Source organism: Leuresthes tenuis, unplaced genomic scaffold (assembly GCF_036924035.1).
Source record: "Leuresthes tenuis unplaced genomic scaffold, fLeuTen1.0.hap1 SCAF_2, whole genome shotgun sequence".
Classification (NCBI taxonomy): Eukaryota; Metazoa; Chordata; class Actinopteri; order Atheriniformes; family Atherinopsidae; genus Leuresthes; species Leuresthes tenuis.
In genome coordinates this window covers 21,063,629-21,076,574 of record NW_027325356.1, presented here as the reverse complement: position 1 = coordinate 21,076,574, position 12,946 = coordinate 21,063,629, and the positions used below count along the sequence as shown (strand labels likewise).

The 12,946-nt window shown below is 41.0% G+C and overlaps 2 protein-coding genes across 4 annotated transcripts in view; both read right to left on the bottom strand.

Annotated features, from left to right (window-relative positions):
• Nucleotides 1-1,213: 1,213 nt before the first annotated feature.
• sinhcafl (SIN3-HDAC complex associated factor, like) lies at nt 1,214-5,154 on the bottom strand. Its single transcript, XM_072380625.1, has 6 exons — nt 5,066-5,154; nt 3,790-3,960; nt 3,599-3,698; nt 3,397-3,511; nt 2,427-2,577; nt 1,214-2,328 (listed from the first exon to the last, which is right to left on the bottom strand). Exons 2-6 carry the CDS (start codon nt 3,915-3,917, stop codon nt 2,145-2,147), a joined length of 678 nt encoding a protein of 225 aa, XP_072236726.1. The 5' UTR covers nt 3,918-3,960; nt 5,066-5,154; the 3' UTR covers nt 1,214-2,144.
• Nucleotides 5,155-5,954: 800 nt separating this feature from the next.
• The window catches only part of dennd5a (DENN/MADD domain containing 5A), a 30,920-nt gene continuing 23,928 nt past the window's right edge, over nt 5,955-12,946 (bottom strand). For all 3 annotated transcript variants that reach the window (XM_072380644.1, XM_072380645.1, XM_072380646.1), the window contains 9 exons: nt 11,958-12,086; nt 11,390-11,511; nt 11,139-11,284; nt 10,269-10,387; nt 10,013-10,194; nt 9,683-9,765; nt 8,743-8,866; nt 8,219-8,387; nt 5,955-7,471 (listed from right to left, as the gene is read on the bottom strand). In XM_072380644.1, coding sequence (XP_072236745.1) covers nt 7,288-7,471; nt 8,219-8,387; nt 8,743-8,866; nt 9,683-9,765; nt 10,013-10,194; nt 10,269-10,387; nt 11,139-11,284; nt 11,390-11,511; nt 11,958-12,086 — 1,258 coding nt within the window. In that variant the 3' untranslated portion in view covers nt 5,955-7,287. The remainder of the gene's footprint in view (nt 7,472-8,218; nt 8,388-8,742; nt 8,867-9,682; nt 9,766-10,012; nt 10,195-10,268; nt 10,388-11,138; nt 11,285-11,389; nt 11,512-11,957; nt 12,087-12,946) is intronic.

Below are 12,946 nucleotides of genomic sequence, written 5' to 3'. Positions count from 1 at the left end.
TTAAAGAAAATTAAGTTGTAAAGCATGCCAGAGTATCATAACACGTCCAAAAGCTAGCAGAAAAGCGACAGGTATAAGGACAGAAAACCCGTGTGCATTGCTTTATTGGCTGAAATGCGTTTGTGTCGTAGCCCTTGCGCGCCACCAGTCGGTGAAAATAAATATAACAGGCATGTTTTTTTCATTTCATTTTATTATACAGATCTACTTTGTGGTACAGTATACAAAATAAAAGAAAAAAAAAGCGTACAAAAACAAACATTGCATGTTCAAAGGAAGTGCACAAAATTCAAACAGACTTTTTGAAAGGCTTGACACCAGATACCTCAAAATTTCAGTTTAAAAATGCTGTGTAATAAATAAATATAAATTACAAAGAATCAAAATGGAAAGATCAGGTAATTCATTAAGGCACACCTTACACCCCAAAATGTACCTCGCAACAACATTATGGCAACTCCCTAAGGACAAAAAACAAGCTTATTTTCCAGCTTAAAAGGAAGCAGCACATCTCCTTTTAATAAGAATCATAAAAAAATGTTCAGCATTCATTTAATTACCCTGCCGCAGAACAGTTTACATAGATTTAGTTTGAGCTTGGTTACAAAATGTACAAAGACAAAAACAAAAAAAACCAACCGTTGCTATCGCTGCAGTATTGATTCGAAACAGTAAGCGCCATGGCAATAACTGTGCAATATGAACATTATTGTTTAACAAAACACAAAAAAAGAATACCTTGGCAATCACTTATGAGCAGAATTTAACATTATTGCTGAAAAAAATTGATGCTGTTCACAAGCCAATTTGGTTAAATAAGGATCTGTCACTTAAAGCTTAAATAGCCAAAGAGACAGAAAGCCCCCATAGTATTTCTCACATTCAAAATGTCTGCATAGTTTGAACCTTTGACAATTGCTTCTACAGATAAATCACTACCATGACAATCAAATGCGTTTCTCCAAGAGCATTTTTCCTGACTAAAATGAGCCCTGGCCCTGACAGCAATCAAATGAAGTAAGAATGTCGCAGCTCATGGCTGCTGCAGTCAAGTCTACTTTTCCCTGCAGTTTACACCTGTTTCAGCAGAGCACGATTTTCTGCAACGATGCAGACCTCGGGAGGAAGGTGTCTGAGAAAAGTGATCAAACCGGTTTAGCGTTTTCAGCACCTTTAAAACGTAGTGGTTTGCTGCTTATTACTTTTTTCCCCCCATTTGGATATACCATCAGCCAAAACACTAAATTGACAAAATTCATTAAAGAAGAAGAAAAAAATAAGCTTTTCAAAATGCAATGTAATTTCATTGGAGACTGTACAAAAGAAATAAATAACTCTCTTTTGTCATTCGAAGAGGGATGTACTGCACGCGTGGTCTAATCATATCTACTCATGTCATTGTGCACAAACTGCTGAACAAATTAAAACGGAGTGTCTCAAACTCGTGGCACACTTAAATTGTGTATATGTTGGAGGAATAACATGCCTTATATCTACATACATATTAAAAGATCATTACATTTATGAAGGATAGATGTGCTAATGATCCCTGGTGTTAGGAAAAAAGTCATTTGTGCACTTGAAAATTAAAAGAAACCAAAACAAACAAACAAAAAAAATTACCAAACGGACTTGTTTGTACAAATTGAGCATACGACGAAACGTCAACACAAACACACAAAAGCTGGTATTAGAAGTAGCTTGTGTCTTTCATATGCACACTTACAGTTTGACAAATTATAAAAGGGAACCAAAGAAGCCGAGCAGTCCTGATATGCCAGACAGAAAATGACAATAATATTTACAAAAATCTGATCACTTAATACAAAAATAACCTAAAGCAATTCAGAATCAAAAACTTAATTTCAACAAAATTTGTCTCCTTGTCCTATAAATAACACTAATGCCCAAAGTTTTTTTTTTTTTTTTTTTTTTCTATAAAACAAAAGAACTCAACTCTATACAAAAGTTAAAAAATACCCATATAAAAAAAAAAAGGAAAAAAAGAAGGGGTGGTGGGGGCATATTATGTAGACAAACATCTACCTAACTGATCTAACAGTGAGTGGAAATGAGGTCTGCCACTGGAGACAAATCCAGGTGGATGCCGTGGATAACCCCACAGGAGGATTCAACAAAGGCATTCACCAGGTTTCTTTTATGTCTTCTGGAAGCTGCGGAGGAAGCGTGTCTGGCAAGTGTGTGGCCACTTGCGTGGGTGTCAGCGTCTTCTGATTTTTGGAACTGCAGCAGGGCTTAAAAAGGCGGGGATCAATAATCACCTCTCCAAACCGGCCCTTGTAGACGATCCCGCAACACACCTTTTGCCTAAGAGGAAATAGAAAAGAGAATTTGAGTTACATCCCTTTAAAGAGAGACAAAAGCTTAACTGATTTGTCCTGTGTTTGGCGTGTGCAATGTCTTGCCTTTTCCAGTAAGAACGATCCAGGAAAGAGAAGATGGAGGGAGTCGAGCGTCTTTGTTTGGACTCAATGTCTGAGCCATCATCCGAGTGGTTGCTGTAACTTGGAGACTGGGCAGGAGACACGCTGGAGGTCGTGCTGTGGGCATCCGAGTCTGCTTGGAAAACGAAAACGAAACGTTTCAGCCCCACCATGACACTTATTTGGAAACCATTAAATAACTTTTCAGGCAAGACTTGTGAAAGTTTTTCGCAGTCAGTTAATACAACGCAGTACTCTACCAACTGGTTCACTTTTAAAACTAAGGTAACTAGTACTGAAAATGTTCATTATCAATGAACGAATTATCTCTTAATAATCCATAAAATTATAGAAAATAGTCGAAACAGATCCACATTTGACCAAACTAAAACTGCAATAATTGTCAAACTCAGTGTTCAACTGACAACTAAATCTGCATTCAGATGGTTGGTTGTTTTTTTTAAAACAAAAATATTGTCTTACTTTAAAATTAAATACTTAAAAAAAAGGGAAATAAATAATCTCACGTCAATAAATAAATAACAATGTTTTGCCTCCCAACAGACACCAAAAAGTCTTGCAGAGCAAATAAAATCTTTCAAACTGCCAAGTTCCAAACCAACCGCATTTGTCTAAACGCTGGCAGTTTGTTTCAGCCCAAATGTGTAACCTAAGGAAACTGCAGTCGCAGTGCATGCTCTATCCCAAAGAGCCACAAGATGTCACTGCACTCATCAAACAAGGCAGCTCCTTCAGACTGAACAGATATGTGTGCCTGAACTGAGATTGAGGCACAATTACATTGTAAGCATTTGCAAACACATAACATTAACAACATTTTTACAAAATAGGAAACCATTCCTCATTAGTCGAGACTAAAATGTTTTTCCTAGTACAAGAAATCTGTCTAAACTGGTATGTTAGTGCTTAAATTTTTATTTAAACTACTTACTTAGTCTCTTTAGCTTGTGAAGCTTCTTCAGCTTGCTTTTCTTCTTCCCATCACTGTTCTTGATCTTCTTGGGTTTAGTCACCTTAAAACCTGGACCAGCTCTGGCATCCACCACCTGAATACAGCAGGCAAATTCTGTCAGCAAGTCAACTTTTAACTCATTTAATAAAAAATAAAAAAATATAATAATGACAAGACTTACATGATTCCAGTTCTTCTTGGAGCCATGAGGCAGTTTCTTCCACCTTTTCACCAGTAAAACACATGCATTGCAAATGTCTCCAACCCGATCCTCAGACAGCCTTAACATATCAATGGAACAAATGTACACAAAATTAAAAACAAACACCTCACTCACATGCACTCATGACTGTAACACAAATGAGCTTTTACCCAAAACACAGCCTGAACGTCTCCTCATATCGACTGCTGTCTGTGAAGCGTGAACTGGAGGACTTGGTTTTGCAGATGCAACAGCCGTCGTTACTCCGGTAGATCTTTGACTTGTGAAAGCCAAACATACTCTCTCTCTCTTGGTCAGTGTGTGGAAAGAAGAAAAGAACCCTGAAAAAAGTAAGAACACGCGGTTGGTAATCGTCCCAGTCCCAGTGAAAAGCACCATGGATGTCTGCAGACAGTTGTGCTTTCTACTCTTGAAAGGGGGCGGTCCCTACACGCACACATACAGATACAAGCCAACCATTTAACCTACAATTATAACAAATCCCTCAAGCACACACCTTTTAGTGTCAGCGTATTCAATAAAAATACAAAGTGCACAGACATCCGGAGCAGATTAATTAAATTTAGCAAAAGTCACTATATTCGAGCATATTTAGGAATTTAAAGCCAAGTCACGGGAACACCAAAATAGCCCAAAACAGACAATACTGACGCTACGCAAACGTTATAACGGCGTGAAACACGATGCGTTACCACACAAACAAAACTTTAGGAGCACATTAACATGGTAAATGGATCAAGATTCCAAAGTTTCAGCTCTTCGTGCGACGAACGTGCGGACAGTTACAGAGACGTTACACCCACAAATGCAGCAACGTTTTTACCATCGGTAACTATGGTTAAGGTAGTTTATTTTAAAAACAAAGATGCACGGATAGGAAACAGTGCAATATGCACAGACAAACAACAAAGATGTCTGTTATCAGACGTTGTTACGTCGTGGATTTGTTCGAGGTAAAATACTCGAAACAAAAAGCGGGCAGGAGCGCTTTCTGAAGTCAAGAAACAAAAAGCTACCAAGCGACTCGTGGACTTATGCGTGCCTAAATAATTTACTTCGATCATCAGTTAGACACATCTCATAAGTGTTTTAAATCTTTAATAAAACACACAAAGTTACGAAGACCCCAGCCTTCCCTTTAAATTCAAACTTTACCCGCTAGTGCGCCAAATATGGCTCATTGTTGTTAGCTGTTAGCATGATTGCTAGCCGATGCTCCGAACCGTACCACGCCACGCTCTCGTTCACTTCCACGTTATCCCATTGTCGAGACGGTAAGTCTTTGTACATTTAGCTCGCAACAGCATGAAACGTACACGTCAAGCTACAACTACTCAACAATATGACTGGTAACCTCAGACAAAACTAGTTCGTAAAAGTCAAATAAATGTAGTTTTTGTATAAAGGAAATAACAGTATACTTACTGAACAAAAACTTTGAATCTTCGCCGTCTTCTTTTCACGCACTGCGCATGCTCTTACTACGACTGCATACAGCTGTCCATTAGAATACAATTTGCATAAAAAGCCGGAATGAAAGGCCAAACATGCAATGACCATATAAGGAGTGCAGCCGTTGGGTTTGAACCTAGATTCAACCAATCACTGCTGACGTCGCGTACTCCTCGGTGGACATGAATGATGGGAGGCGTAGTGAACGAGCGGGAAACCGTGGTGCCGCCATGAGTTGCGAACGGCCCGCTTTTATACTCGAAATCCCATAAACCACCTGGCCCTAGGCTTCAAAGAAAAACAGCCTCTCGACATGGCGCCAACGAGTTTGTTTACATGTTCACAGCTGAGAAAGCACATTCAGCAAGCCATATAAATGTGTGAACATTTCAGTTCAATTACTGCTTTATTATAATACATTTATACATATGAGCACTTAACAAGTATCGAGAAATATTTAGGTATTTCATTGCTATTCTTACTATTATGCTTGTATGCATTTGAAGTAAATGTTAAGTAAATATTAAATAACCTACCAAATGTTAATGAAAATGCCATTTTGATTACACCTACAACTACAGTAAATCAGTTTTATCTGCAAATTGTCATAAAATCACTCATTTGCTCTCAAATTTAATAAACTTTTACCTAAAACTCGAAACCGGACAGTTTCTGTCTAGACACACAGTTTGCAATCAATAAGTTTAACTTTAAAATATTCCCGGTTTGTGAGCTAAAATCAGCACCTTTTTAAGAAAAAAAGAAATTAATTTTTTTAGCCAAAAGGGCTCATTCAGCAGATAATTTACTGTAAATCTATTAATGAAGAGCCGATAAAGTCTGAAGTCAAGAACGCCCAATGTAACGCATTGCAGATGCTTTATTCTTTAATATATCTTTACACTGTACACTGTTGCTCACTTAGTAAACACTACATTACACAGCTATGTTGATAAATGTACAACTGTACTGGAAAAGAAAAATATAGATCTCCCAAGATGCTCATGTGGAGGGGGAAGGGCAGGGGAGGTCGTACACAGATGAGTACAACACGGTCATTCCAGACGTTGTTGGCACAGAAAATAAGTCCATCACATATCAAATATCCTATTCCGTACGGTAAAGTTCAACGTATGAAGCGGAGAATGGCCCAGTAATATCTCAATTTTCTCTTATGGATATTGCATAGCAAGGAACAATGATGACCTAAAAAAAACCTGGGGGGGGGAGTCGAAGCAGTCTTTTTAGCTCCTTACATGGTAATCGGTGAAAATTGAACACACAGAGTCTACTCTGACGATCACATTGTTTTTAGTTCAGAAAACAGGTAAATGTAGTGTAAGGGCTGGATTGATGAAGAGAGAGGGAGGGCGGGCGTTGAGTCTGGTTGGAGGTATGTACATAAAGGCTGTCATTGTGATCCACTTTGCAAGGAAAGCTGGGTCAAGCATCTCTTGGAGCACTTGTGTCCAGAACACAAGACTTGGTGCATTTTCCTTTATCCAACTGTCCATCACTGGATGCAGGTTTGAGCCACACTGTCTTAATATCATGCAAGAGGGACCACTTTCTCTGCTGAAGGTATTCCATGTAAAAGATTTGCATACATGTACTTTTGCCAGGAAAAGGCTCAAACTAATCAGCCTACTCATTCCTACGTAGGTGTATCGTCTTCCACTCTACAAGCCTCCCTGCCATACACATACTTATAAAGCATACTTCTACATCATTTGCTTTAAGCTCTGCGTTATGACATTGAAACTGGAGTTGACAACAGAGCAAGCAACTTGACTGATTTAACAAAATAATACTGTGTTCATCTGAAAATATATTAACACTTTTAATCTCCGCTTTCCCTTAAATAGAGCCGTTATCAGCAGTTCACAACAGCAATGAAAATATTTAGCTTTCAGTGAAACATTATAGCACAAGATCATCATCAATAATGTGAAAATCATGGTTCAGAATAGAAAACATATTTTCAACATCTAATGGTCATCTTGAGGATAAAAATAACAACGTATCTTGAAAGGCTCATTGCACTCAATATATGGCAAATGTGACAGTAGCTTTAGTATAAGCCAGAAAATGTCCTTTGTTCAAGTCTGTTCCTGCATATAAAAAATTCAGTTGCCCCTCTTAGTGGTCCCCGGTGATCTTCCCGTTCAGGTACGACTGGTGGAAGGCGGTTTGGTTTAGATACCAACACCTTTGACTAGCGAAGCTTCCAGGGTGATGTTAAACTCCTGCAGAGTCTGTAGTACTCTGATCAGAGAGTTTACCAGTGAGCGGTCTTTAATCAGTGCAGCGTCCTCGTACATCTGACTGGTGATGGGACAATCTGCTAACAGAGCGATCCAGTGATGCAGCAAATGATCCCTGAGGGAGGAGGACACAGACACAAGTGGAGTCAAAAAAAGAAGCTTCACATCCCCAGTGGTCTGTTGTGTCTTCTTCTGCGTTCACAGGATTTAAAGGTAAAATGTAAATATAGATGTAATTTATTTATACAGCCCTTTACAACGATCCATTTCGGTGTACCAAAGTGCTTTACATCAGATAATAAATAAAGAAAAGAATAAGTACAAAACAATAAAATAACAGTAAACGCAATAAAATAAAATACAGCAAAATTGAATAAGATAATATAAAAGAGTCACCATACTACTGGGTATTGAAAGCCATCTGAAATAAATATGTTTTTAGCCTAGATTTAAAGACGCCCCGGTCAGAAATAAGACGCCTCTCGGGGGGGACCTTATTCCAGAGCCTGGGGGCAGCAACGGAAAAGGCTCGGTCACCCCAAGTGCTTGTATTTTGACCTGGGCACTTCCAACAAAAGTTGATTTGTTGACCTCAGAGCTCTGCCAGGATTACGGTCAGTTAAAAGCTCAGATAAATATGATGGGGTGAGGCCGTTAAGAGCTTTAAAAACAAACATTAAAAGTTTAAAATCAATTCTATAAAAGGACAGGAAGCCAATGAAGGTAAAACAATTCAACACTGGATGTTCAGATCACTGTCAGGTGACACCACAACAGGGATGCCCCACGTTACACGTTACCCACTCTGATGACTGAATCAAAGGTTAACGCTGTTCACCACATGTGACTGTGACCTGCCCACCTTGCACCCAGACAGACGAGCATCTGGAACTTTCCGTCCTTGCCGATGTTTCTGGACGTGCTGTTGATGGCGCGCATGAAGCGGCAGAAGTGGCGCACTCTGGTTTGCCAGTTTTCGTCCGGAGTCACCTCCCGCTGCTCTGCACTTTCAAAGTACACTTGGGCCTTTTCTGTCAAAGAGCAAGATTACCAAAAAAAAAAAAAGACGTGGTCATTTCACATTTCAGACCACGTGAACAAATAATCGACTCGTTTCCAACATTCACGCCAGCATTGAAGGGACTGCTAAATACTATCAATACTTGTAGTGTCTGATGCAAAAACTGTGAATGTCAAGTCCAACGTTTTGAGGCTTTTAATTTAGCCTACGACTGTGCTGAACTGTTGAAAATGTTCCGCTTTTAAATCTTTTTCATATGTTGTTAAATGTTGTCGTGTTTTGTCCTAAGATTCTCTTTTGCACCTCAGAGCCACCATGGAGATACCTGCAGGTTGTAAGTGTTTGAGAGGGCTTGAGGTCCTTACCCAAAAAGTCCCAGATGAAGACATTTTTAAAGAGTCGAGGTGATTTAAAACCGTGCTGGAAAACTTGCTCCAGAGCCCAAACGAGGCCGTACTCCCCGCAGAGGAGAAGGGTCAGACTGCCTCTCTGTGGACGGAACAAACGCAAGCAGTGAGTCGATTTCAACTCAACTAAAAGCCGCTGATTTCTTACAGATGAAAAAAATGAATGGAAAACCTTTCTTGACTCATTTTTACACCCTCCAACTACCCAATTATAATACTATCGTCCAAATAATTTACATTGAATTCAATAAAAGCAGCAACATCTTTCGATATGACGCTGAAAATGTGAACTGAATGTAAAAACTCATGAGGGCAAACCAGCATGGGTTTGGAACATGACAGAAACACTACATATGGCTGTGTAACGTTAGTAAAAGACACAGTCTCACACACACACACACACACACAGTAGAAACTGCACTTTATCATCTTTTGTTTGGCGCAGCCACCCTTCATTGTTCTGTGGGTCTGTTAAAGAGGTGGAGCAGCGGTGGGGGGGGGGGATTCCCCTGTAAAATTCCTTTGTACTTGAACTAAAATGAATGACTCTTAAAGCCTGTGATCAAGAGTTAAGTTACCAAGCATTAAAAAGAATCCTTCATGGGCATTTCCTTTGAACTGAGGGTATCGCTCCACCTGCTTAGTGTGCAGTAATTACAAGTGTTGATATTTTATATCAGTCCACTGAAGAAAGGAGATAAACAGGCGTCCTTCCTTGCCAGAGAGACTATTCAAGAAAAGTCAGGTTTTCAAAATCCAGCCTCAGTTCTCCTCCATTGGATCTATGCACACCGCGTTCCGCTTCTGAGGGACTTTGAGGCCACACGGCTGCTTTTTCTTCATTTCCGATAAATAATAGAACTGCATGTTTGGGCCTGTCTAGACTGCCGTCTCTCACCTCCTTCTCAGGCTTGTGGAAGTGCTTCACAATCCCGTTGATGGCCTCTCCCACTCCCTCCTGGATCTGACCTGTGTTTAACTCTGGATACGAAAAAAAAAAAGAGATGCTCTGAGTCAACAGAAGAAGACACGGGGAGGGAAAACCCAGTTTACCGGGGTTGCATCTGTCTGTCATTGTGTTTCCTAATTCATGCATTCATGGTGTCTTTGTTCTAATTTTGTGGTATTTGGGTATTTATACTTATTCCTTGTACAATGCTTGGAAGAGAGAATAATCAAATGTCTACTTTATATGGATGACTAATAGTTATGTCGATGAGAAACTAACTTGGTTTGCTGCTCGGAGAGATGGTAACAAATCTTCTCATCATCCCCGGAGACTGCTGCATCGGGGGTGTGCGGCACATCCTTTCGTCATTCTCAGAGGTGGGGGTCATCAGCTCTCCCACCAGTATCCTCTCCAGACTGCCATCATCCACACCCTTCCCCAGCCACCGGCCACACGGAAACCTGGAATCAAGCATTCATTTTTTTTGTCCGGTCAAAAGAATCCCAGGCAGATTTACCCTGTGAGGCTGGCTTACTTGTACGTGTGCCCTGTGATCTCGTTGCGGACCATCACGCACTCCACAAGCCACTTTGCGTAGAGTCCGCTGTTATCGTGACCCATCTGCACTGTGGTGAGCTTGCCCAGGTTCTGGCACTGAGACAGAGGGAACCACATGGATGTCAAACACCCAAACCAAAAGAAGGTCACGCTGTTTTAGGACGAGGTTATTGTCATTTGCACAGTTCTGGTCTTTATGCTCGTCTGTAATTTGACTAAAGAGAAAGAAAATAATTCAGATGATGAAGGTTTTAACCGTCACTTCAACCAACTTCTTTTGAAGCATGGTGAGAGTTGAAATGATCATCCGAGTTGTCCGTTTTAAACACGACGCTAGAAGCATGATTTTCTGAGAAACGAGGCACTTTTTCACTCCCACTTTCAGCTGTACTGTGAAGTAACGCTGTGGGTTACATAGCTGGCTCTTACTGACTCGTGTTTCTCGCCCCGTTAAACTGTCACTACACAGAAGGCAAAGCCTCTGCTGACTGCGCTCTGCTTTCGCTGCGTTTAGAGGCCGTGTTAAGCTGGCCATCTGCATTTTGGAGCTCATGACACAAGCACTGTTGTCAAGGGTGTTAAAGGAAGAAAAGTAGACTGGAAGCCTCAGCCAAAACCGAGCTCCGGGTGGCAGCTATGTGCGTGTAGCATAACTGACTCTAGAGCTGTTATACAGGTGTAATAGACAGCTGTACTGCTCCCCTTTGAAGTGGATTCTGTGAAATGCGTGTGATATAGAAAACTTTATTGTAGCATTGTCATTGTAGTTATTGTGATCATTGATAAGTCAACGACAAGCAAAGAAACCCACACTGGAACTGTCGTTCAGAACAGAATTAAGACAAACCTCAAAAGTGATCTCCAGGGTGTTTCTGGGCACCTGCAGGACTCCGGTCTCTGCCAGCTCACCAGAAACACAAACCCAGGGGTTGGCTGTGAACATGGAGCCACCCAGCTTCTTACTGGGAACAACCACTACGTGATAGGGGATCACTGGGAGAGACAGGGAGAAAAGAAATGTTTAAAAACAAAAGGTTTGTGGGGGAAAATGGTGGTTTGTGGGCTGTGCAGTCAGACCGGCGTTAAAGCATCACTCACTGATGGTGGTGAAGACGTTGGTGAAACAGAAGTAATCCACAGCATTAAAGGACAGGAGGTGGTAAAGGAACTGCTCCTTCTCATCATCACAGCGCAGGAAGGCGTAGCGCTTGTACAGTTTTCTGAAAGGAAGGAATAATAAACCATCATCACCCGGCCTGCAACTTTTGTTTTATTTTTTTTTTCAAAAAAACAGAACTGTTTTCATCAGCTGCATTCGTTGCAGGACCGAAGATCAAACTGGGGCAAATGGACAACAAAGTGCAACAAAGTGTTCAGTCTTTGATAGACGTGGTGACACCATGAGGTCATAAAGGCAGGCAGGCAGACAGACAGACAGACAGACCCCCCCCCCCGAACGCATTTTACCACTTAAATATCAATTATGAACGAGGCTGTGAATCATTAATGCCGTGCGGACGACAATGCGCCGCTTAATGTATTATAAATGTCTAGATTACACACGAGACAGGCATTCCTGCACAAGCAGAGATAGAAGGTCAAACCGAGAACAAAGTCACAGCGTCGCAGTCTCACTGAAACTGCGGCAGCGTGTTGCTCTGCTCACTTTGTAAGCTCGTGGTCTGAGAGCAGCTGCTTCAGGTGTCTGGAAAGCAGCTTCTTCTCCATCGAGAGGCGGACCCAGGCTCTGGCTTTGCCCACGTCTGTCTTGATCTCACTTATATTCTGAATGTGTCTGAAAAGAAGAGAAAACAAACAGGTTCTGAGATCAGCAGGGGAGAGAAATTAGAGCACAAAGCAAAGATGAGGAAACTTATATGAGGATAAAATCATAATAGGAGTGATAAAACACCTCTGGTTTATTGATTAAAGTCCATTTATACAGGCTAACACACAGGGTTGTTTATAAATTCATACGTCATTACATCTTTTTCTTGTCCAAAATAGTGAATAATGGACCTCACTCAATCTCAGAAAGCAAAGTGACATGTGTTGCCTTCTATCAGCAAAACAATATTTAATTCACATAGATATTAAACTACTCCAACAAGTTCATTTTAGCTACTTATCAAGGAAAAAATACACATCAGATATGAAAACTGTTGACAACAAATGTGAAATCTGTGTAAATCTCCTAATAACATGAGAGACTTCGGTATGACGAGTGTTTCTCTGAGGCTGCAAACAACTTCATTACTTATAGTGTCCGAGTCCAACACCACCCTGCTGTTTTCGGCGTTAGACCAAAGAGAAGTCCCAGTTTGCCTCGGTGTGGTATTTTAACCACAGCGGGCTCCCAGAGTGTGCGTGTCGGTCGCCTGTCATCGCTGCGAGCCACTATCATGTCTCTGATGTCCAGACACATTCCCTTCCACTCCACCTGTGCCATACGCCCACCACGTCTCCTCCTCCACCCTCCTTCCCCCTCCCCGTGTCCTCCCTCGCTCAGACCGAGTAACCCAGATTTCTACACCGGTTGTCTCCATGGCAACAGCAAGAAACATGTAGTTTTTGCGCTGTTATTATTAGCTCTTCCCACAGTTATAGGACTTCTTTTGAACTGATTGTTTAAAGTCATTACAGGAGGCCAACGTC

Bases quoted from the DNA above. Each gene is read 5' to 3' on its own strand.
- sinhcafl (XM_072380625.1), bottom strand. From the start codon at position 3,917: ATGTTTGGCTTTCACAAGTCAAAGATCTACCGGAGTAACGACGGCTGT. The intron at 3,512-3,598 runs GTAAGTCTTGTC...TGCTGTATTCAG, and splicing joins CCAAGAAGAACTGGAATCAT to GTGGTGGATGCCAGAGCTGG. The intron at 2,329-2,426 runs GCAAGACATTGC...ATTTCCTCTTAG, and splicing joins GATCGTTCTTACTGGAAAAG to GCAAAAGGTGTGTTGCGGGA.